This window comes from Pristis pectinata, chromosome 32, assembly GCF_009764475.1.
Source record: "Pristis pectinata isolate sPriPec2 chromosome 32, sPriPec2.1.pri, whole genome shotgun sequence".
Classification (NCBI taxonomy): Eukaryota; Metazoa; Chordata; class Chondrichthyes; order Rhinopristiformes; family Pristidae; genus Pristis; species Pristis pectinata.
In genome coordinates, this window is record NC_067436.1 from 6,985,397 (window position 1) to 7,011,748 (window position 26,352).

The following is a 26,352-nucleotide window of genomic DNA, read 5'->3' on the forward strand; positions in this document are numbered from 1 at the left end:
AGGAATTAAGGCACCAGAAGAAAAGGAAACATTAGGGAGGTTAGAATACAAGTGCTTTTCCCTGAATGTATCTAAACTTCAGCCAAAATCCTTCTGTATCACTGTGTCCCCCACAAACACTGTACAGAGAAATTGTGAGAACATCTCAAAATGGATGTAAATGAGTTTTAAAATTAAAATCTTCTGGAAAACTAAACAACTAAATGTTAAAATAATTTGAGAAGATTACTTTGTGCCCACTGGCGATTCAAGGCAAGCTGGATCCACCATTTGAATCTGGCATTATTGAGAGTTCACAACACAGGAAGCAATTTGGCCTGTCGAGTTTCTGTTGGTGACCAATGTTAATTCATTATGACCAGTGGTATCCTCATTGAATGACCTCCCTATCATATTCAACGTTGTCCTCCTCCATCTCAATCTTCCACTTTTTTTTCTTACACGTCTTATCCTATTTACATTTACGTATACATTTTTGATGTTAATTGGCTTGTGTTTAATCAGGTTGTTGCAAGGTAACCCATTCGTGTATCTCAGCAGGAAAATTTGAAACTCAGGCCAACAAAATAGAATACATAACTCAAATTATTGATTATGTTCACACCAAAGCAATACCTACAATGTGGTGGTTAAGAATCTGAATTTTTAAAGCTAACTGCATGTTAGGATAAATTTTCCTGGTATAACCTCTTCATTGTTTAGCACACTTGGAAGTACAATTCCTTCAAAAGTCCATTTGGTTTTTGGTAAACAATCTTTTGTTTTTCTTTCAGCTGAAGGAATTCCTCAGGTTTATTACTTTGGACCATGTAGTAAATATAATGCCATGGTACTGGAGCTGCTTGGACCAAGTCTGGAGGACCTCTTTGACATATGTGACCGAGCGTTCACACTGAAAACTGTGCTAATGATTGCCATTCAGCTGGTGAGTGTGATTCAAGTAATTCACGAAATCTCTTGTTCCCAGACCACACCAGAATTTAACACTTTCAATTTTAGATGTGGTTTAAATGTGAGATTTCATCTGTGGTAACGATGGAATAAGACATTGTGTCTGGTGTAGAGGTGTGTGTGTTCCAATGCTTTCAAAAAAAAATTCTGTTTGCAAAGTGAAGTGTCTTGTTTCAAGATTGTGTGTTTATTTACAATAAGGTTGTGAATCGGGGTTCTGGGACCATCACAGTTAAGCCTCTTCCCTGAAGAATAGCACTGGGGCAGTTGCAATTCCTGAGTCTCATTATTTCAAGAGGCTGCAGATGCTGGAATCTGGAGCAACAAACAATCTGCTGGAGGAACTCAGTGGGTTGAGCAGCATCTGTAGGAGGAAAAGAATTGTCATTCAGGGTCTTGGCCCAAAATGTTGGCAGTTCCTCCCCACAGACGCTACTTGACTTGCTGAGTTCCTCCGGCAGATTGCTTCTTGCCCTCATTATCGTGATGTTGACTTCTGAGAGCTGGTCAGATTGGCATGGAGGGTGGGCGCAGAAAACACTGGTGAGTGTTGGAGTTTGAAGGCGATGGGGAAGAGTAAGCAATGGTATGGCTACAGGCTGCCTGTCACCTGTCAAACTAAATGTGGGTTTGTGCTGTGACTAACTGGGGAAATGTCGTTGAGAGTGTGGTGGACTAGTTACTGTAGTACATACAAGATTTTCCTCATTTGGGCGAGTAAAATTATAAGCAGACTTTCTTTGAATAATAACATACATCACCCTATCGAGGTGAAGAGACGTGATTGTAAGAAATAAATTTTAAGCAGGAGATCTCAACTGCAAGGGGAAGTGCTGTCTGTACCCATTTCACTATCATGCAAGAGGTTTCTGCCCCCCACCGATCTTATTGCTGTGTTGTGCAGAGCAACTGGGAAAGGAAATTAGTTACAGATCTGGTCTTCTGATATCTAGCATCCAAGTGATCGTATTATTTACCGTGTAGAGGAAATCTATATCTGCAATTGAAAGATAAGAAGTGGCATTCCTTTGCAACAAGCTTTGCAGAAAATTATCAGCTGAACAAGACACATTATGTACATGAGATTTAGTTAATTTAATGAGGGATTCTTTAGAGCCAATACCAGTTATGCAAAAAGTTGAAAGTCTCAAAAGGGAAAAGATTTGCTCTGTGATAAGTGAAAATCGATAAGAGTTAGGCAGTGGTTAATTCTTATCCTGAGATACTGTTGGTATTTGCTGATAAAGGAGTTTTAAGCTTATGCACTAGGGAGCATAATTAGCTGCCACTACTTTATTTATGTCTGTGAAATTTGAACTTGGGAACATCTGTGACAACACCAAGCCAAGTGTTCTGTGAACTGCTCTGCTATCATCACTTTTGGGTGAGGAATTCAATATGCATTCAAAGTCAAGGACTTGCTTTTAGATCAGCCTTAATAACAAATGTGAAAGAGCTTTTCCATTGCTTCTGCAACTGATGATGGTCACCACACTGACGCTGATTGCTGCAATGATATTGGTACCCATGTCTAGGGTGGTGTTCTTTTGGGACAATCTTTTACATCTCAGATCAACCTTCCTTGACATTGCAGCTTGTTACATAGGAACATAACTTTATTCTACATGGAACATTCTTATTTTAAGTCTTATTTTTAATATTATTAGCAGTGTATTATAGATTTTTTTGATAAGATAAGATATCTTTATTAGTCACATGTACATCGAAACACACAGTGAAATGCATCTTTTTGCATAGTGGGCAGCCCGCAAGTGTCGCCACACTTCCGGCGCCGGCATAGCATGTCCACAACTTCCTAACCTGTACACCTTTGGAATGTGGGAGGAAACCGGAGCACCCGGAGGAAACCCACGCAGACACGGGGAGAAGGTACAAACTCCTTACAGACAGTGGCCGGATTTGAACCCGGGTCACTGGCGCTGTAAAGCGTTACGCTAACCGCTACACTACAGTGCCTATTTTTCTATATTTTTGCATTATTTTGAGCAGGTTAACAACGTTATCAAAAATAATATAGGGGAAACTTTGCACAAGTAAACACCAAAATTACTTAATTTTGATTTCCTCATAAGCAAGACTCAACTCACTCATTGGCTCAGTGTCGGCTTGGCTCTTATGGTACCACTGTTGTTTGACTTATAAGACCAAACCGCACACTGCAGCAGATCATTGCTTGCAACATGCTGCATCTTTTCTGGGTCATCAAAGTTTCCCTATCTACAAGTTGTCAACACCCATGGCAATAACCTAGCCCCATGGTGACACTTACCAGTGGGAGGCTTAAAAGCTATTGCTAATTGTGCAAAAGATTTGGGAATTCTTCCGCAACGATTGAGCCAATTATGACACCATTTTGATTCTCCTTGTCCATGCTGCCCAGAAGTCTTTTATTACTTGAAAGCTCCATTGGCCAAAGTAATACTCCATTCATTAAGAATCTGTGGCATTGTTTGCAAAAGATCAGGGAGTTTCCCCTCATTATTCCTCCCTCAACCAATAGGTCAGCTAATTGCTGTTTATGAAATCTTGCAAAATCTTCAAAAGGTAACTGTACTTCAGTGTTTGTTTAGATGTACAATATTTAAAGTATATAAATGTAAAACAATTTTTACATCATTCTTAGGATAAAAGTCTTATGTCACATTTTCCAAGCTTACTGCTTGAACTGGAGGTATAACAATGTTTAATTGTTGTTTCTTTTTTTATAACTGCATGGAGCTGTAAATGATTGCTACAAGTAACTGTCATATTTGGCCTGACTAATCCTTTAACTATCTTTGAACTTTTGGAGTTTTTAAACTCGCTTCACTTTATGAGCAGATTCTTTTGAGACTTCATGCACCGCACTTGAATGCACAAATCGTAAGGGATTGGAAAAGATCTGTCCAACCTACCTGACACACGAAGCTGTGATACCAAAACTCAGGTTTTCATTGTATCCAGGCTGGGGTGAGTGTACAGAGGCCTATTAAAGTCATAGAGCTGTACAGCACAGAAACGGGCCCTTCAGTACACCTTATCCATGCCGGCTGTCATGTCTGTCCTCGCTAATTCCATTTGCGTGCATTAAGCTTGTATCCTTTTACTTCTTTCCTATCCAAGTATCTGTCCAAATGTCATCTACCACTGCCTCTGGCAGCTCATTCCATATATCCACCACCCTCTGTTTGAAAGATCCCCTTTAAATCTTTCCCTTCTCACTTTAAACCTATGCCCTCTTGTTTTAGATTCCCCTACCCTGGGAAAAGACTGGTACTCTCTCTCCTATCTATGCCCCTCAAGGTCATCCCTCAGCCTCCTTCACTCCAGGGAAAACGGTCCTTGCCTATCCAATCTCTCCTTATAGCTCAAGCCCTCTAATCCAGGCAACATCCTTGTGAATCTTTTCTGCGCTCTCTCTAGACTGATCACATTCTTACCATAGTGTGGCAACCAGAACTGTTCACAATACCCCATTTGTAGTCTAACCAATGTCTTGTGCAACTAACATGATGTCCCAAGTCTTGTACTCAGTGCCACGGCCAATGAAGGCAAGCATGCCATATGCTGCCTTCACCACCCTGCCTGCCTGCGTCACCACTTTCAGGGAGCTATATACTTGTACCCTTAAGTGCCTCTATTCTACAACACTCCCCTGGGCCCTGCCTTCACTGTGTATGTCCTGGATGGGTTTAACTTATCACACTTGTCTGAGTTTTTCACACCTGTGTGGCAAAACTTACCCTGTAGATCTCCTTTAAACTTCTCCCCGTTCACTTTAAACCTATGCCTTCTAGTTTTAGACTCCTCTGCCCTGGGAGAGAGGCTGTGACCATTCACCTCATCTATGCCCCTCATAATTTTATAAATCTCTAGAAGGTCACCCCTCAGCCTCCTATGCTTCAGTGAGAACAAATCCAGCCTATTCAATCTCTCCTTGCAACTAAAGCTCTCCGTTCCAGGTAACATCCTGGTGAATCTCTACTGCACTCTTTCTAATGCTACCAAATCCTCTCTATAGTATGGTGACCAGAACTGTATACAATCCTTCAGATACAGCCTAACCAATGATTTGTACTGATGCAACATGATGTCCCTACGCTCGTACTCAATGCACTGGCCTATGAAGGCAAGCATGCCAAATGCATTCCTCCCTAACCTATCTACCTGTGTTGCTGTTTTCAGGGAATTATGAACTTGTCCCAAGGTCTTTCTGTACATAAACATTCCTAAGGTTCCTGCCATTTACTGCATATGTCCTGTTATTAGATGTCCCAAAGTGCATGAACTCTCACTTGTCGACATTAAGTTCCATCTGCCACTGGTCCTTCCAACTTTCCAGCTAGTCTATGTACCTCTGTATTCTTAGATAACCACCTTCACTATCTACTACATTAATTTTCATGTCGTCAGCAAACTTACTAATCAGACCACCTACGTTCTTAATTAAGTCATTTATATATATATGACTAACAACAAAGGTTCCAGCCCCTGATCTCTGTGTTACACCACTGGTTACAGACTTGCCATCAGAAAAACAATCCTCCACCAATACTCTTCCTCTAATCACCAAGCCAATCTTTGATCCATATTGCCTACACACCTCCGATCCCATGTACTTTAACATACTAGGTCAGCGTACTGCACTGGACCATATCAAAAGCCTTGCTAAAGTCCATGTATACCACGTCTATCACTCTGTCTTCATCAGTTTTCTTAGTTATCTCCAAAAATTGTTAGATTCATGAGATAATATTTCCCCTGCACAAAGTCATGTTGTCTCCTAATTGCTACCTGCCATTCCAAGTGATCATATATCCTGTCCCTTAGAATTTTTTCCAATAATTTCCCTACTACTGACGTGAGGAGCGATTGCCTGTAGTTTCCTGGCTTATCCCTACTGTCCTTTGTGAATAAGGGAACAACATTTGCCATTCCATCAGTGTTCCAGCAACCTCCTCCCTTTCTTCTCGTGGCATCTTGGAATAGATCCTGTCAGGTCCTGGGGATTTATCCACCTTAATGTGTGCCAATATCTTTAACACTTCCTCCTTCCTGATACAAACGTGTTTCAGAATCTCAGTGTACCCCTCCACTAACTCTCCCTCCTCTTCGTAGTGCTTCCTGGTGAATACCGAAGAGAAGTATTCATTTGGGACTTTACTCATACCCCCGGCTCCACACACAGACTTCCCTGTTTGTCCCTGAAGAGCCCTGCTCCCTCCCTAGCTGCCCTCTTGCTTCTAATATACATACGAAAGGTGTTGGGATTCTCCTTAATCCTGCGTGACAAGGCATCTTAATGTCCCCTTTTCACCCTCCTGACAAAGTTCTCTCCTAAATCCCGTACAAACTTCAAAGAATTTATCTGACACCAAATGCCTTTACCTGACATACACTTCCCTTTTCCTGATCAAACCTTCAATTTCTTTTGTTAACCAAGCTTCCCTAATCTTGCCATTTTTGGATTTACCCCTGCAGGGACAGGCTGACTCTGAACTCTTAATTGCCTTTAAATGCTCTCATTCATCACATGTTTTTCCCTCTAGCAGCTGCTCCCAATCAACCTTTATCAGGTCCTGTCTTATACTGTTGGAATCGGCCCTCCCCTACTTTAAGACCCAAACTCTAGGACCAACCTTATCTTTATCCACGACTACCTTGAAACTTGATGAATTACGGTCACTGTTCTTAATGGGTTCCTCCTCAGACACTCTCACCACTTGCCCATACTCATTCCCTAGGATAAGATTGAGTACAGCCCCTTCCCTAGTAGGACTCTATATATACTGCTTCAAAAAAAACTCCATCCCATCTATGCCCCTTACACTAAGGCAATCCCAGTCAATATTGGGTAAGTTAAAATTTTCCCATTACCACTACCCCATTGCTTTTACACCCAACTGTGATTTGTGTTCATCTCTGTTCTTATTCCCTCTGACTGTTGGGAGGCCTATAACTCCATCCAAGCAATTCTTATTTCTAAGTTCTACCCATTTAGCCTCACTGACCGAACCCTCCAGGATATCCTACCTGAGTACTACTAAATGCGCTTGCTGGTCAGCAATGTAATGCCCCTCCCCTTTTGTACCCCCCCCCCCCCCCCCGTCACGCCTGAAACTTCTATATCCCAAAATATTGAGCTGCCAGTCCTGCCCTTCCCTCAACCACACTTCCATGATTGCAGTAATATCATCATACCATCTGCTGATCCACACTCTCAGCTCATCCATCTGACCCAGAGGCTCCTTGCATTCAAGTAAATGCAGTTACACCTGTCACCCTTCTCGTGCTTTTTCCCACCTGTCTCTGTCCTCTCTGCCCACTGGACTTGTCTGTTCTAATTTCTACACCTGCTGCACTGTCATTCTGGGTCCTACCCCCGTCTCACTAGATTTAACTCTCCCGAGTAGCACGAGCAAACCTCCCTGCAAGGATATTGGATCCCCCCCTGTTTGGGTGCAACATGTTCTTGTACAGGTCACCCCTGCCCCAGAAGTAATGGTGATGATCCAAATACCTGAAGCTACATATTAAACTGTCTTCCGATTTCTATACTCACTAGCACGTGGCACAGGGAGTAATCCTGAGATTACAATCCTAGAGGTCCTACTTTTTCAGCTTTCTACATTAACTCCCTAAGTTCTCTTTGCAGGACTCCCATCTCTTTTCTTGCCTGTTGTAAGTACCATTATGAAATATGACCTCTCACTGCCTTTTCAGAATGTCCTGCATCCACTCTGAGACATCCTTGACCTGGCACCAGGGAGGCAACACACTATCCTGGTCTCACTTGCGGCCATAAGAACGCCCGTCAGTCCCGCTGGCTATCAAGTCCCCTGTCACTACTGCTCGTCTAGACTTTGTCCTTCCCTGATGTACAACAGAGCCAGTCATGGTGCCACTGGTTTGCCTGCTGTTTTCCCCTCAGAGGCCATTTCACCTCCCCCCACCACCCAACGGTATCCAAAGTGGTATACCTGTTTTGGGTAAACCGCTTTCAGTTCCACCATCTCTGCCACATCTGTTCTAGTTATGAGGCTTTCCATTCCAGGACAAAGTGCTACACCTGTCCCTACACCTCTTCCCTCACTGCTGTTTAGGGTCCTAAACAGTCCTTTCAGGTGAGGCAGCACTTCACCTGCGCATCTAGCTGTGTCACTTATTGCATCCGGCACTCCCGGTGCGGCCTCCTCTACATCGGTGAGGTCCGACGCAGATCGGGTGACCGCTTCGTCGAGCACCTTCACTCTGTCCGCCCCAACAGCTAAGATCTCCTGGTGGGCAGCCTCTTCAGTTGCACTTCCCATTCCCACACTGACATTACTGTACACGGCCTCCTCTACTGCCACAATGAAGCCAGACGCAGGTCGGAGGAGCAACACCTCGTATTCCGCCTTGGTAGTCTCCAACCTGACAGCATCAACGTCAATTTCTCTGACTTCCGGTAACGTCTCCCCTCTGTTTTCCTTCACCCCCTCCCCCCCACCTTGTTTTCCCTCATTGCTGTGGCCCCCTCGCCCTTTCCCCTCCCCTGCCCTCCTCCCCTTTATTCCATGATCTACTGTCCTCTCTTATCAGATTCCTCCTCCTTCAGCCCTTTGCCTCTTCCACCTATCACCTCCCAGCTTCTCACATCATTCCCTTTTACCCTCCTCCCCTACCCCCACCTACCTGCCTTCCACCTCTCACCTGGACTCACCTATCACCTGCCAGCTTGTGCTCCTCCCCCTCCCCTTTAATTCTGTCTTCTGCCCTCTTTCCAGTCCTGATGAAGGGTCTCAGCCCGAAACGTCGACTGTTCATTTCCATCCGTAGATGCTGCCTGACCCGCTGAGTTCCTTCAGCATTTTGTGTGTGTTAATACTTGTTTGGGGAATTGCCACAGGGATTGCTGCATTGCCTGCCCGTCCCTCTTGGAGTGAGGTTTAACCAATCTACTCTCTGGCTGAACCCATAGTGTGACCACCTGCCTGAAGCTCTTATCTGCCTCCTGTATGCTCCTCAGTGAATCCAACGTAGTTTGAGAGGAGCTGCAGCTGGACACAGTTCTTGTAGACATAGTTGTCAGGAACATTTGATTTCTCCCTGATCTCCCATATCTCACAGGGGGAGCATACCACTCTTGACTGTCATTACTATCCTTTCAGTAACTAGTAGGGTAAAAGAAAAGCAAAGACCTTCCTTGCCTTACCACCTTTGTCGCTCAGCCACTCTCATCAAAGCTTCTGTATTTTCATGTCAACCATGGCACTTTGACCTCAAAACAGCAAAATGAATGAGTGTGGGAAATCGTTTTTCCAAACACCATGGGTGATCAAAACTAACCCACCTTAGGGATTGCTTAATACATCCACTCTGGTTCAACTGGCCAGCATTCATTGAATGAAGAAAACTTATGTAGTGGTATTAAGATCCCATACCAAGATAGGCTATTGTCAGAGATTTACAATACAGTGGAGTTTGCAGGAAGATTCATAAATTAGTTGAAAACAGTATCAGGATAAGCACTTCACTGGTGTGTTACTACAATTTGACTTTTCCTGCAGCATTTCAGTATTAAATAATCAGGAGAGTCTTGTTTGTCAGCATGGGCAAGAAAAAGTGATAATTTTTGGAACATGCAGACATTTATTGTATAAAATGCCAAATTGGAATGCGCAGTCAAGGTTCTCAGATATACAATTCAATTATGATTCTTATTAACTTGCATCCTGCCAGCTTTGAATATTGATCTGTTGCTCTGATGTTTTCCTTTCTTCACAGTTTCTGTTTGAACCCGATCTCTGAATTTATTTCAAGCAATAACCTCTATAGCAAGCAGGAGATGAATTTCTTCTTATTTAGATGGTAATGAAAATTTGACAAATTGAAACACAGTGGGGTAATCTGTAATGATGTCCCTGACAGCACAATGATTAGTTTGTTCCAGTTCAGATTCAATTAAGCATTTGCGCAAATCCTTCCTTAGCATCCTTTTCAAGTACAGATGAATGGAGGCATGTGTTTTTAATCGTGTCAGGAACACAAGTGAGATTAGTTTTGTTGTGGTTCTGCTTGGAACTTAACCATTGCCTTCAAAATACAGAAGCAAAATACTGTTGAAGTTGTAAACCTTAAAATAAGACAGAGAACTCTATGATCTAAGACTCGGGCAACATCATTGGGGAGAGGGTTAATGGCTCAACACTGACCTTTCATCAGAACCACTCAAAATCTTGACACCCTCTTTTAAGCTCTGTATTGACTGTGGAACCTGTGCCAGTTGCCCTACCTTGGTTCACCATCTTCCATTTGAGTTTTCAATTAAAATTAGCCCCATTTGGGCATGATTGAGTTAGATAGTGTAATGTTCTTCTTCTAGAGAATGAGTGGAGATAGCTACCGGTTCAAGCAGTGAATACTGGTTCATTCAATTCCCTTAGGCCACAGCTGAGCCTTTTTCTGATGGGGCCAGGGATCATAAGAACACCCTGCTATTCAGTGAAATGCACTTTACTGGAATAGTTTTGATCCAGGGTCATTGGAGAGTAAGTTCTCAGATTTTTCTCTTTTAATTAAGCTAAGAATTAATAACTCTGAATGAACATAGAGGTTATTATAATCTTTGGACATAATTTTGTTTGGAAATGGGTGGGATCTCTAGACATTGATTCTTTGGAGTCCTGCCAGAGTCATGAAGAAAGATTGACAAAACACTGGAAACTCGGAGCGGTTGCATGTGTTAAGAGTCTAAAGAAAAGTTTGACGCCGTTGGTGGGACCAGTTAGATTACAGGCAGAGTAAGAAAAGTTTCACTTTCTGTTTCCAGGCCCAAAGTGGTGTACTCTTAACTCCCCACATTGAATTTCTGTTATCTCAATTTTTGTCTGTCTTTACCTCTCAGAAATTTCCTGCCTTATTCCTAACAAAGTTGGATTAAGAAACACTCTATTCCATCATCTAAATCATTTATATGAGTTATAAAGTGGTGCAGATTGGAAGATACTACTTGTCATATATTGTCAAGCTGGGAATGTTCCCCTTATCCTCATTGTGTCTCTAACCTCGATCCAGTTACAGACCCACCAATACAATTTCATTTTACTTGTACATAATCCCATCATATGTCCCCTTGAGCTCCATGCAGACAACTTATCCACCATCTGGTGCCTGCCATTGAATAGCTAACACCACTTGCACCTCCTCACCCATGATTCATTCTTTGCTGCTTCATTCCTATACCTCCTGATGATGATGCTTCAGCACATGCTTTCCTGTGCTAGTACTTGGAAAAAGTTGGTGCTAAGTGATGTGGATATGCTATCAGTATCATGTTGTTCTTCTAGTTCTGTGAAAGCAAAGGACAAAAAGCCAAATGTTGGTTCAGTCATTCACCTTGCAGTGCTCCATTCGTTGCCTGATACTGTCTGCTACTCAAGCTATGTGATGGACAGTCATTAGAACCATATAATGATTCGTGAGTGTGATGTGCTCAGGTGCAGCTTAAGAGTCTTGGAGAAATACGGCACCAAAACAGATTTTTCAGCCCACCTAGGCTGCACCGACTGTGAACCACATTCAGCTCAGTGTGGTCCTCTTATAGGATGTCAACACCAGCATTTCCAGCAGTTAAAAACCTGTTCTGCGCACAATAATATTGACGTATTGAACACTGTCAGTACCATCTAACTACAAAGTTTGACGTGCACTGCAATTCATTGAAAAGGCAATGCCCTGCTAAACTGACTGGAAAGTAATTGTTATCTAAACTCTTGTTTTGAACTGGTTTTGAGCACTTAATTGTTGCAATGGATGCATAAAAAAATCTTGACATTTCATGTCCCTAGTTCTGAGAGGAGTAAACAAAAGCAAAACTAATATAGCCCTTTATATGGCTTCCGGAAGTCTGAAAGTGCTTTACAAAAAATAATTATGGAAGTATAATCACACATTTATGCACTGCATGCTCTCAAAACCATAATATGATTAATGACCAGGTCATCATTTTTAGGTGTATTGTCTAAAGGAGAAATGTTGGTCAGGACACCAGGAAGAACTCCCTTCTCTTCAAACAGTATTGTGATAGTTGCATCCACCTGAAGGGGAAGGCAGGTCCTTGGTTTAGCACCATTTCCTAGAGAGCAACACTCCCTCAATGTTGACCCTAAGTGCAATTGTATGTAATCAAATCCCTGGAGTGTGGCTTCAATTCACAATCAACTTGGCCAAGAGTCACTACAGTAGAGCCAAGGTTAACACCTGTGATATGTTGATACTGCATTTCATCAAGCGAATGCAGGACTGACCTTCTTAAGTGATTTGGTGGCTGATGTTTGTCTTGCAGATTAATAGTCCTAACTAAATTCTAGATTTATAGAGGCTTGCAATCATCTAGAGATTGTGCTTTCTCTGGCAATAGCTGCATTTCTCTGAATGTTAACCAGGCTAGAGAGGGTGAATTAAACATTCTGTAAATTGTTTTCCTCTATCTCATGACCTCCAACACTTAGCTGTCAAGTGATCTTTATTTCCTCTTCCATTGCTCCACAGTATCATGGAGTGAGTGACCAGCTGCCCTGGGACGACCTATTGCTGTGGTTTATGTCCACCTAGTACAGGTTTGGTGGCTGCTGCTCATGTTCTGTCGAATGCTATTGGAATATGCACTGAATCAGAAGGGATGAAACCCACAATAGCCTGGTTCACTCATTCACTAAAAGGCAAGAGAGCATGGCTAGTGTTCACTTAACCTTGCCTTTCATTACAAGGTCACCCCTTTCATTAGGCAAGAATCTTTGTACCAAATTTATGCTCGATGCAATTACAGACCAACTGATTTGGGTAAACATCCATTTGCAAATCCTTTGCCATTGGGCAGCACTACTTCCAACAACTGAACCTAAGCTGGTAGCCAGAAGCTGGTTTGCACTGTATTATGACAGTGTACTTTGCATTGAAACTTGCTCTGAATGGCTATTAACCCATCCCACCTCCTGAAAAGGAGAACTTGTATTTATATAATGCTATTCACAATCTCGGAACATCACAAAATGCAGTGTAGCCACTGTTGTAATGTGAGAAACACACCAATTGATTTTAAAACAGCAAGCTTCCATGAAAAGCAATAAAATAATTGATAATGATTGAGGGATAAATGTTGCTAGGATACCAGAGACAACTCCACTGCGTCTCTTCATAATAGTCACATGGTATTGTTTACAACAACCTGAAAGGAAAGAGAGAATGTGAACTTAACAGCAAGTCCATAAGATAGTATCTCTGACAGTACAGCACCGGTGTGGCAGCCTAGATATTAGAATCATAGAGAGATACAGAACTGATCATCAAGTACCCACCCTTACCCTAACTCATTTTATTCTCCCACATTCTCATCAACTCTTTCCCAGATTCTACACTCACCTACACATTAGGGGCAATCTGCAGTGTCTGATTAACCTTCCGACCTGCGTGGTTTTAGAATGCAAGAGGAAGCCAGGGAACCCACCTGGTCACAGGGAGGACGTGCAGACTCCAAACAGCCAGCATCGGAGGCCAGGATTGAACCTGGGTTTCTGGAGCTGTGTTAGGCAGCAGCTGCACTACTGTGCCATCCTTGTGCTCAAGTGAACTTGTAACCTAACCCTGATTAAGTGCTAGCAACCGATTCCCAAGTTGGTATAATAGTATCACGAGCATATGTACATAAGGAAGCAAAAAGGTGAGTGCTACTAATTTGCTGAATCAAGGTGATTTTGAGGATGCTAGATATCATCACTTAGCTTTAGGGATGTTTGGTATGGTCCCTCACCTAATAAGATTCTGTCCTACTGAAAACTAAATCAACACCTTTTAAAAAGGGGAAGTGAAAAAGTGTCCAAAAAAGAAAACTTTGAAGAATGGGGAATTAAGTGAATTGCTCTGAGCACTGGCAATTGTGCCAAATGACTTAGTTTCTGATTTAAAGTTCTATGACTGTGTTGATTTACTATGCCTGATAATTGTAATCGTTCTCTCATTTATTGTCTTCTGGTGTGTGTTTAGGCTAGACTGTAGTATACAATCCAGGGCACATTCATCTTTAAGAGTAGGTACATAGATTTCTAAAACAAAAATTAGTAATAATCATTGAGTTTCTACCTGTGTCAGCTGTTGAGGGCAGAACTTATTTTGCTCCAAGTTCAAGCACTCTGGTACTCAGATATGGCAATACCTTTTAAGAAATACTGCATTTTCGACTTTACTGTTTTTCACTTGTATGGCCTAATATTTGAACTCAGAATTCAGTTGTTTAACTTGCTATTTCAATTCTCACATGTGGGTTTCTCAATTACTACTTAACGTTGCATAGTAAAGTTGTAGTTTAGTTCCTATCTGCAAACTTCCTGTTGAGTCTGAAGGAGAGGACAAATGGGCAAAAAAGTAAGATGGGGCAATGTTCCTTGTCATTAACATGTCTCGTCTCTTTCCACAGCTTAACCGAATGGAGTATGTCCACTCAAAGAGCTTAATCTACAGAGACGTCAAGCCGGAAAACTTTCTAATTGGAAGGCAAGGCAATAAAAAGGATCACATAATCCATATAATAGACTTTGGTTTAGCCAAGGAGTATATTGATCCTGATACCAAAAAGCACATCCCCTACAGGGAGCACAAGAGCTTAACTGGCACGGCAAGATATATGTCTATCAACACTCACCTGGGAAAAGGTCTGTTATGTCGCCTGAGCTGAATTTTGTTTGGATGGGGCTTCTGATGTATTATACTGTGGAATGCTGTATTGTCTTAATTACATGAGATATAAACACTTCACAGAATGTGGAGTAAATAGAAGAATAAAAGATAGCATATGAAAGTAAAATGTAATCTTTGCAGTTTAAATAAATGGTGTAGCAATTTAAATAACAGCGAAGAACACTTATCTAATCTAACCCATTTAATTGAGTTTGGAATGTTTGGGTATTTTATTATGAACAAACAGCTTTGTATGTAAACCAAGATTTTTTTTAGAGCTCCTATCTATTTAATTTCCAGTGATGGGATTTGAACATGTTCATTGCAAAATACAAAATAACCCATCCAGGTTTTCTGCAGATGACCCTTGTTATGATCTACTGAATGCAATTACTTTGAATTATTCGCCACTCTTGTTTTGTTCTTTGCCTGTCATCTTTGCTTGTGAACAATAGCAGAGATAGAAGTAGACTTGCTGCTGGGATTGGTTGCTCCAAATGATAAATGCTGCAATTTCTTTCTTTACCCTCCCCTCAAATTTCAAAAGGAACAGACATTTATTTCTTTCCAAGAAGTGGCAAATTTCTAGTCTTTGCCACTCTGTGGTGGGCAAGAATTACTCGGGTCACTTTCCCTGTAGTTTTTACTCCTCTGCTCACACCACTTATCCTGCTGCTGGCCATGTTATACAAACTGTGTACCATTCAATCCACTACCAGTGGTAAATTCAGTTGTGTTGTACCTCGGTGCGGTACAACCATGTGTTGTATACTATCTCTACACTATAATGCTTTGTAGTGTATCTCTACACTATAATGCTTTGCTTTAAAAACTTTCAGAGCTGAGCTATATCTTGCTAATGTTGTTGATTACATTTTTTTAGGTGAAATGTTGAACATGCATTGCGCAGCCAATGGGAGCATGTTGGAGAGTTAAGTATTCCTCCACATTTACTATAATGGCCTTCTCTCTGGGGAAGATCATTTGAAGAGCATTCAACAAATGCTTTACAAAAACAATTTTACCTTCCCAAGCCAGTCTTCACTTCCCTTATTCATAATGGTTGCTGACTCTGGTCAAATCCAGCATGTAGGTTTTGTGTCTTCCTAATTTTCCTAGCCCAGAGTGGTGTTTTGTCAGACTTTGTGTGAGCTTTTTGTGCTGCTCACCAGGACAATGGCTCTTGGAATTAACCCTGCAGCATTATTACCTGTGCTTTTTAATGTATAAACACAGCTGTGTTCATTTTTGGGATAGATCCTTTTTAAAAGCACTGGTTATTACAGGCATTGAAATTTAGCCAGACGGAAGGGATGAGCATCATTGAAGACTGTCTTCTGCTCATATCGTACAACTTAGATCTAGCACTGCATGGTGTAAAATGTTCACTTTGAGGCCTCTGGTTGAGTGCTCACAATTCAATCTGTCATTACTCCTGGCTTTTGAGCTGTAGCTGCCCCAACTGATCAGAGCTCATCAAATATTTAAGGTCTCAGTACATGATCCTACTATCAGCTAGTTAGTTTCTGAATTGGCATGAATGCTGCATTACTGTGAAGTGCCTCAGCAAAATGCCACTTTGACTGCAGTGGTTGCGTTTGTAGCCACCTCCCTCACATTGATTCTAGCTAATGAAATCCGGCTCCATGGAAAGATTTGCCTTGATTTATTTTCTCTCATTTATTAATGTTTGAAATCTGGGCATCACTGGCAAGGCAAGGACTTATTGCCACAAAGGAAAATCTGTTTCTCTTTGCACAGATGCTGACCTGAGTGTTCCCAGCATTTTCTGTTTTAGTTTTGGCATTTATTGCCTATCTGCAGTTCCCCTTGAGAAGGTAATGACAAGTGTGAACTGCTGCAGTCTTTCTGGTGAAGATATTCCCATGGCGGCGTTGCGTAGGAAGTCCCAGGATTTAGACCCAGTGATATATTTCCAAGTCAGGATAGCGTGCAACCTGGAGAGTTGTGGTATTCTTGAGTGCCTGCTTCCCCTGGTCCTTGGCAGTAGAGACTGAGAGTTTGGAAGATGCTGTTGGAATAGCCCTGGCAAATAACTGTAGTGCATTTCGGAGGTTGTACACACTGTCAGTTGTGGAGAGAGTGAATGTCTTTCAAGTGAGCTGCTTTGCGCCAGACAGCACTGGGCTTGAAAGTTGTTGGAGCTGCACTTGTCCTGGTAAATATAGAGGAGATTCCATTGTGCTTCTGACTTTCACCTTAAAGATGGTGGAAATGGGTAGGTGAGTCACCTGCAAAAGAGTACCCAGCTTCTGACCTGCACTTGTAGCCATAATGTTTATGTGAGTGGCTCGTTTGAGTTTGAAGTCAACAGTGACTCCCTTGATGTTGATTGTGCGGAACTTAATGGTAGCGCCATTGACTATCAAGGGTGGTTGATCAGGCACTTGTTGGAGATGGTCATCGCCTGGCACTTGAATGGGTGCATATGTTGCTTGCCATTTATCAGCCCGTGCCTGACATTGTCTAGGTTTTGCTGCATGCAGGCATGGGCTGATTCCTTTGGTGAGTTGCGAATGGAAATGAACATTACATAGTCATCAGTGAAAATCCCCATTTTTGATCTTATGATGGAAGGAATGTCATTGATGAAGCAGCTGAAGATGGTTGGGCTTGGGGCACTGCCCTGAAGAGTTCCTGCAGTGATGTTGACTGCCAACAACCCCAACCACACCTGTCTTCCTTTGTGAGGTACGATTGCAACCACTGGAGTATTTTTCCTCTGCTCATTGACATCAGTTTTATTGTCCATCTGTATTTGCCTTTGAGAAGATGTGGCACCTTCTTGAACAGCAGCCATTCTCCTGGCGAAGTATCCCGCCGTGCTGTCGGGTAGGGAGTTCCAGCATTTATAATGGTTGCCAGTGAAGGACTCTACAGGTGGTGGTATTTCTATACACCTACAGCCCTCTTCCTCCTCTGTGCTGGAAGTGGTAGGTTTGGGAGCTGCTACTGCAGGTGGATGGCATGAATAATTAGGGTAGTTAATGGGGGTGCCAGTTAAGCAGGCCGTTTTGCCCTGGATAGTGTTGAGCTTCTTGTGGGTTGTTGGGGCTGCACTCATCCAGGCAAGTGGAGAGCATTCCATCAAGTTCCTGATGTGTGCTTTGTAGATGGTGGAGAGGTTCTAGGATGTCAGGAGGTGAGTATCTTACCACAGGATACCTGCCCTCTTACAGCTATTTCTGCACTTGTAGCTACAGTGGTTGGTCTAGGTTAGTTTCTGGTTAATGGTGACCTCCAGAATGGTGATGGTGAGAGACTGTTTTGAAGCAGTCATGTACATGCTGATGGAGTCTCCTGTCTTTACAATCAGCACTCTCAACTTTTCACATTTGACCTAATCTGCTTCAGTAGACTTTAAGTCTTGGATGATCACTGGGCAAAGAAAGCTTTAATTTCATGACTTCTGGATATCACATAAGTACAGAAGGGAAGCTCTCTTTACAGTGTGGTTACTTTTGGGGGCCAACTTGAACAAGTAATTCCCAGAAACAACAACGTGACTAGTTAGCTTATTTTACTGGTGCTGGTAAATAGAAATGTTGCTTAGAATACTCGGTAAGTAGCATCTTCAATGCTCACCCGCAAGGGCTTTAATTTAAAATGGAAGATGGAACTTTGCATTCATCTATCAGCAATGCAATAGAACATTATCTTAGTTTTTGCGTTCATCTCTAGAGTGGGAGCTGAATCCACAACCTTCTGACTCAACTAAGATAGGGCTGACCCGAATCTCTTGATACCTTTGCTGTTTTACTTTCTCTCTCTGATCTGAAGGCAAATCCACAAAATCTTATATTTGGTTCATAAATGGAATTACTTGCATTCTGTGGGGTTTCCTGGGTTTTCACTTATGATTGATTCGTTCCGTAAAAGTTGGGATAACCTGAAATGTCAAATGTTCCTTTCATGGAAACAAATCTCTTGAGGAAGCAAGTTGCGGAAGTGCTCAAGTATTTTAAGGTGTGACATCCAGTTAGAAACCAGTGGGCCTAATTGTAAACTTGCAGAATGCGATCTACTGCAACAAACTACTGTCCTGGAATCCCATGTCTTTAAAATAGAGCAAAATATAAGCTGCTGGAGGAACTCAGCAGTTCAGACAGCACTTCTAAAGGGAAATAGACAGCCAATGTTTTGGGTCGAGACTGTTCATCTGGACCGAAAGAGTAGAGGGGAGATAGCTGGTCTAAGGAGGGGAGGATTTGGGTGAGGAGGGTTGATGGGCAGATGAAGTCAGGTGGGGAAAGGAAGGGTGGAGATAACAACGGAGGCTGGGAGGTGATAAGTGGAGACAGCGAAGGGCTGCAGATGATGGGATTTGAAAGGAAAGGAAGGTGGAGCATGGAAACATGGAGCCAAATAAGGGAGAGATGGTGGGCAGAGGGGAACAGTTGGGCGGAGGGGATGGGGAGGACCCAGTGGGAAGAGTGTGTGGCTGATGAGCAGATGGAGTAGGCGGGCGAGGGAAAAGAAACATTGATAGGAGGTTGAGGTGTGTGAAAGGACCTGGGTAGATCAGAAGGAGGGAAGAAGGGACAGAGGGAAGGGACTTCTCTGCTTCCTTTGGTGGTATCACTAATATTCTAGTCTGCAGACAGTTAAAGAACTTCCTTCTCAAAAAAAAAACATCCCCGTGTTCCAAATGACCAAGCTGCAGAGCACCGTCATTTCAGTTACTGGTTTTAAGATTCTTCTGTTTAGGGGTGACTCTCAACAATCTGTTAATCTTCTTCAATTACCGATACTTAGTTTTGGTGGGGTGGGGAACATGGTGCAAAAGTCCCCCACCATTATCCATGTCTATGGGAATGATTATCAATAATTTTTAGATGGGCATTGGGTGGGAAGCTGGTGGGGTGTGAAATCATACAGTTGTCAGGAGTACTTTAATGGAGACGGGAGGGGTGATTGAAGGGTAACTGTTTGCAATTACGGATCCATTTTGAAACTGAATGGGATTATTAAAGTACTTCCACTCACAGATGTCTGTTTTATTTTGCTGATTAATTGTCAGCTTTCCAGAGAAACATTGCTATGATTGTAAAAGTGCATTTTATAAATGTACATTGAGGTGCACGGTATTCAGTTTAGGTTTCTAGTGCCTCATTTACACTTGATTAAGTTTGTCTCATTTCTAGCTCTGTATTAGAATGTTGAATGGTTTGTGATGCGTATCACATTATGCACATTTTTTTAATTACACTTCTCCCTCTTTAATGTGTAAGATCAACAGTAAAATTTGTTCTCGTTTTATCCTAGAGCAAAGCCGCAGGGATGACTTGGAGGCTTTAGGACACATGTTTATGTATTTTCTACGAGGCAGCCTCCCCTGGCAGGGATTAAAGGTGAGGGTAATGTGAGCCTTGCTGATTTCCGAATTATACCAATAATTCACCATCACTAATAAAGAATGGCTTGTAATCACTAACCAAACAGTTTTTTGAGGAGATTTGAATGTAAATGAAATTTTTGTGCATAACAAAATGTATCTGGTTAGAATCGCCCTCAGATGTCCCATAATTCTGTCGATTATCAGGTGTCCAGGAATAAGCACGAGAAGTACATTCGTCATGGTATTTAAACTGTGTTCTACCACAAAACAGAAGTTCAGCTTGAAAGATTAGTTTGTCTATGCATCACTGTCTGATGATTTACAGTAGATTGATTATTTTGTTTGAATGTTTGTAACAGCCATGACTGAGGACACAATCTTATAAATGGCTCAACATGTATTGTCTTTGAAGGATATTATAATTTTCTATTAATTGCTGGAAAACTCTAGAAGGTGTCTGATTCCATAATTCCTAACCATTCTTTTCTCAGGTACATATAAGGGTACAGCACAGGAACAGGCCCTTCAGACCAGGATGTTGTGCCAAACTAATTAAACTAGCAATTAAATGCCTAACTAAACTAATCCCTTTTGCCTACACAATGTCCACATCCCTCCATTCTCTGCACATTCATGTGCCTGTCTAAGAGTCTCTTAAAAGCCTCTATTGTATCTGTATCCACCACCACCCCTGGCAGCACATTCCAGGCACCCACCACTCTGTTTATATTAAAAAAAACTGCCCCACATATCTCCTTTGAATTTACCCCCCTCATCTTAAATATATTCCCTCTGGTATTAGACAGTAGACCAAATGTAAATTAGTGAAAATTGAACATGTGTGTACCACAGAAGACAGCACACAATAAAATAAGCTTATCTACAATTTTATTTGAAATCAACTGATAGGATACTCTAAACAGTTGAGTCAGTGTTCACAGTATTAATGATTCTGGTTTTGGTTCTGAGTTTGATTCAACATGTTAGGCTGACAAGTTATAATAAGCCCTGTCGTTACCCATGATGAAACAGAGCCAGTACAGAAAGATGGTGTTTGCCCCATTGTACTTATGCTGGCTCTTTGCTAACCCCAAACTAATTCCACTCCCTCCTCTCCATATGATCCCATATCTATCTTTCCAAAGAATGGAATACTCTCTACCACAAATGGTCACAGTGGCAAGATGTTTCATGTTTTTATATCTAGAACATGAAATGCTTCTGAATTTCAGAAGTGAAGTTGTTACTAATTTAGAAGAGCTTTTGCCTCGCTGTTTGACAATATTAAATAGACAGCATCTTTTGCCAAAGGCATTCCCTTTGACCCCTCTATCGCTTGCCAATGTTCTCTGCAAATTTAAATTGATTTGCTTTCACTCTTTCCCCATTCTGGATGAAGGGTCTCAACATGAAACATCAGCTGCCCATTTCCCTTCACAGACACTGCTTGACTTGCTGAATCCCTCCAAGCAGTTTGCTTTTTGTTATAACTTGATGTTTGGTACATAATTGATAAGCAAACAGGAATATCGGAACAGAGGCACATTTATAATTTTTGTATCTATAAGCAGAATTCATGAATCCACAAGGCTTATGCCTTGATGTATTGGCATTTCCTTGCTTGCTGCTTTTCTATCGTGATGTGGAAACATTTGGGTCCTGGAGATAAATCTGTCTTGGGTCATGTTATTTTTTTTTACAAACTATTGATTTAAGGTGAGTGTGTACAGTGTTATGAATCAACAATTGCATTGACAATGAATAGAGGAAGCAGTAATCTAAATATATTGCATAACACTGTCTAAATTATTGCTGATGTACTATTGCATGGATAAACTCCCTAGATAATAATGGAACAGTGCCCTGGCATTTCAGTAATAATAGAACTTACTGGGGTGTCTTTCCATATGTTTATGCACCTGTGTCCAGCCTTATTAGCAGTACCCTGCTTACCACTGTTTCTGACCATATGCTGCACTTGTATCAAGCCTCGTTGGCAATTGTGAGACTGAGTAATCTCCATTTGTTTATATTAGTGTTATCTGGAACCTGGCATCCTCACTTAATTCCAGTGAAGTTTGTAACCCCAGTTTAGCCATTATAGGAAAAAGAACATCTTTTCAGCAAAGTAGATGTTATAAATGGGTGTTCTGTGCATAATTTAAATTGTTTTCATCTGTCCAATTGTAAATTATTTGAGTGGTGAGATGGGAGGTGTATGATGTGAATGGAAACATTCACATGCAGTTTATATCTTAAGTTACATGTTAATGCTTGCTGGCAGCTAGTTCAGAACATTGATATTGTATTTGGAGCATTTTATGTTGCAGTTGTAAACTAATGGTAGAGCTTCCCCAGTGTTTTTTGAGGACAGAGTATCATTATCAAAGGGAGGAAGGAAGTTGTGGCCAAACAACACAGCTGCTTCCAACTCTTCTGTTTCCCAAGAACATGTATAATAAACCTTCCGTCTCTGAATGAGCTTCCTGGTTACAAAACCATAATGTTACACTTTTTATCAAGCTTTTGTTAACTTTTTCTGTTAAGGTTCCTGTATTACATTTACTACCAGGAATGCCAGTGTAAATGCTGCATTCTACCTCAAGCAGTCATGGTATTATGCTATCTAACTAGTTTTCACATGTTATAAGTCTAAAGGCAGTATTTGTATATTGAATGATTTCCCTGCATCTGGTTCAGTTAATCGCTGCCCTTTGAGTCTGTCATCTGAAGACTTCACTATTACTCAACTCCCCACGTTCAACACCATGGGAGATCAATTAGAGCACTTGAACTAGTTTCAGCACTGCTGGTACTTGGGTTTCTGGTTTTAAGACCGGGGGAAAAAATGAGTTTTATAGGAACTATAGTAAAGCTGCATTTGTGTTACCCATCCCTGAGCTCACTTCCTTCATCACAACCCCTACCAAACAGAACTGTGGGAATACTTTCAACAGAAGGACTGCAGTAATTCAAGAATGCCACTCACCACCACTACCTCAACAGTTCTGTTTGGTAGGGAGTTCCACGATTTAGACCCAGTGAAAGTGAAGGACCAGCAACATACTTCCAAGTTGGGAGGTGGTCCAGCTTGGAAGAGAGCAAGCAGATGATGGTATTCTCATATGCCTGCTACCTTTGTCCTTGGTGATAGAGGTTATGTCCCTTGGTTGGAGCTATTGTTGGAGTAACCTAAGTGAGTAACTGTAGTGTATTTTGTCAATGGTACACATTACAGCCACTGTATGCCAGTGGTAGAGGGCAGGAATGAATGGTGGATTGAATCCATTCAAGTGGACTGCTTTCTCCTGGATGGCACAAAGCTGTTGGAGCTGTACTCATCCAGGACTGTGTATTCACTAGATTTTTGAAGAGTGAAAGGGGATCTAATTGAAATTTCCAAAATTCTGACAAGCCCAGTTTCTGAACAGGATTTATGTGGCTGGTCCAGTTGAGTTTCTGGTCAGTGGTGATCCCCCAGGGATATTGACAGCGGGGACTCAGTAAAGGTAATGTCATTAAAAGTGGTTAGGGACGGCCATTTCCTGGCACGTTTGTTGCCTCTTAGTCCATGCCTGGAAGTTGCCTATATCTTGTGCATGTGGGCATGGGCTGCTTCATTCATTGAGAACATTGTCATCAGTAATCATTCCCACTTCTGACATGTGATAGGAGGAGGGTCACTGAGGAAGCAGCTGAAGGTGGCTGAGGAGGTCCTGCAGTAATATCGTGCTCCCTTTCTCGGGGCAGCACGTGGTAACTAGTGGGATACTCCAAGGATCAGTGCTTGGGCCCCAGCTGTTGGCAATGTACATCAATGATATGAATGAGGGAACTGAATGTAATGTTTCTAAGTTCGTCAATGACATAAATCTGGAAAGTTTTGTGAGGAGGGGACACACAGGCTCCAAGGCAATTTCAACAAGTTGAGTGACTGGTCAAATGCATGGCAGAAGTAGGATAATGTGGATAAATGTGAAGTTATCCACTCTGGTAGGAAAAAAACAAAAGCAGAATATTGCTGCGATGTATGGTGATGGACACAAGGACCTCGGTATCCTCGATCACCGGTCACTGAAAGTAAATGTGCAGAAACACCAAGCAGTTAAAGAAGCAAATGACATGCCCTTTGTTGCATGAGGTTTGGAGTACAGCAGCAAGGATTTCTTGCCACAGTTATACAGGGCCTTGGTGAGACCGCACCTGGAGTAATGTGCAGTTTTGGTGTCCTTACCTTGGAAAGGAAATATTTACCAAGTAGCAGGAGTGATGCAAAGGTTCGCCAGAATGATTTCTAGGATGGCAGGACTGTCGTATGGGGAGAAATTGGACTACGGCTGTATTTACTAGATTTTTGAAGAATGAGGGAGGATCTCATTGCAACATTAAAAAAATTCTGAGAGGGCTACACACCGGATGTGTGGAGGGTGCTTCCCCTGGCCAGTGGATCTAGAATGAGGAGCCAGTCTTCAGACACTGGCTAAGATATCTAGAGATGTGCAGCTGCTTAAGTCGGAGGGCGTGAAACCGTGGATTTCTCAACACGGAAGGCGGTGGAGACCAAGTTGCTGAATCTATTAAAGAAGGAAGTAGAACACAAAGCGTTGGCGGAATGGAGTGTGGATGGGAATATGGTATTGAGAGAGTATCAGGCAAGATCACATTGAATGGCCTACTCTTGATCCTGTTTCTAAGTTTTCTGTTGTGTAGATGCCAATGTTGTAACTGTATTGGAACAGCTTGACTGAAAGCACAATTGGTTCTGGAGTGATAGAGTAAGAGATATGCCAGGCGATAAGGTCACAGGATGTGGCAGTGGACATTTCTACTGCTGATAGTCCATGGTGCCTGATGGATGCCCAGTTCTGAGCTGTCAGATTTGCTCAATCCCATTCAGTGCATTTGTAATGCCACACAACACAGTGGAGGGTATCTCATCACACAATCCATTGCCATACTGCACCTGCAAGCCAAGCTTCTGAATTTCCCTCTGCCTAATTCTGTCCCTCTATGTGCCACACTCCACTGAACTTTGAGTTTAGTTACCGAAATTAAAAAAACATTGAGGTTTAAGGAAATACCACTGGCAAACTTCCCATTGCACATACAACCAGGGTGTTTTACTGACTGCACTATCAGTTATATTAAAAGTGAAGACTGTGGGTTCTGTTGGTAATGTCAGTCTGTCAGTTATCAACACTGCTCTGGATAAGCATAGCCGCTGAGGAATGAATGAGTCATAACCCATGCCGATCTGTTATTACCACCTTGCATCATGGAGCTATCCCAACCTCAGAAACCCAGCGTGTTTTCTCAACCCCATCCTTAAGGCAATGATTACTAATGGTTCATTAGCTACCTTATTTGAAGTAGAGTTCAATCAGAGCTAAGGAGAAAAGAAAACTGAGTCTGTAAAAGTTTTATATGTCTTAAAGCACTTTACAGACATTGAATAGTACTTGTTGCTGTTGAAAGGTAGGAAATAGAGCAGCTAATTTGCACACAAATGGGTCCTTTAAACAGCCAAATGGTGACCTGTTTTGGTGAAGCAGATTGGGAGAGCTCTCCTCTCCTTCAAAACAGGACATGGGATCTGTGTCCATTTGAGAGAGTAAGGACGGATCATTTTAACATCTCATCTGAAAGGTGGCACCTCCAACAGTGCTGTACTGTCAGTACTGCACTGATGCATCACCTATGTTTTTTTTATTTGCACTTTAAGCACTGTTGTGGAACTTGAACAAACAGTAATGGCAATGCAAGTTGTGCAGCTGTCGCACAGCTCCAGTGACCCGGCTTCAATCCCGACCTCCAATGCTGTCTGTGTGGAGTTTGCATGTTCTTCCTGTAACTCTGGATTTCCCCCTGGTGCTCCAGTTTCTCCCACATTCTAAATGATTGCAGTTTCATAGGTTAATTGAGAGAATCGGGGGTGTTAATGGGCATGTGAGAGTGGGAGAAATGGGATTGTTCTACGAGCTGGTGTAGACTTGATGGTCTGAATATCCTTCCATGATGTAAGGAAATGTAAAGCACCTTTTTAAACTCGGGTGAAGACCCCATAGACTGAGCCATGGTTGACACTGACCAAGAGACAGATCTACGGTGAAAAGTAAATGGGTTGAATCATTTCAGATGTACAACTGTAGCTAGACTAATGACAGGTCTTCTCCCTCATGACCACCCTCAATAATATTACTAGGTACAGTTTAAGAGAAACACTGTAAAAGATGGGGGACAAGCAAAAGAAAGGAATGTTTTGAAGAGACATGGTGTTGATCCCAGTGTGTGAATATTTAAGATGACACCTGTTAGATCAGTTTCGTATG

At 42.1% G+C, this 26,352-nt stretch overlaps 1 protein-coding gene across 19 annotated transcripts in view; it reads left to right on the forward strand.

The window, feature by feature from the left end:
- The window catches only part of LOC127585359 (casein kinase I-like), a 158,387-nt gene that overhangs the window by 87,711 nt on the left and 44,324 nt on the right, over positions 1-26,352 (forward strand). For 16 of the 19 annotated variants that reach the window (XR_007958504.1, XM_052042792.1, XM_052042799.1 and 13 more), the window contains 4 exons: positions 774-925; positions 2,710-2,841; positions 14,405-14,639; positions 19,951-20,036. Coding sequence is in view for 18 of the 19 variants with exons in the window: in XM_052042792.1 (XP_051898752.1) it covers positions 774-925; positions 2,710-2,841; positions 14,405-14,639; positions 19,951-20,036 (605 nt within the window). In the remaining variant the exon portion in view is untranslated. The remainder of the gene's footprint in view (positions 1-773; positions 926-2,709; positions 2,842-14,404; positions 14,640-19,950; positions 20,037-26,352) is intronic. The other 3 variants (XM_052042803.1, XM_052042801.1, XM_052042805.1) reach the window with 1 other exon arrangement.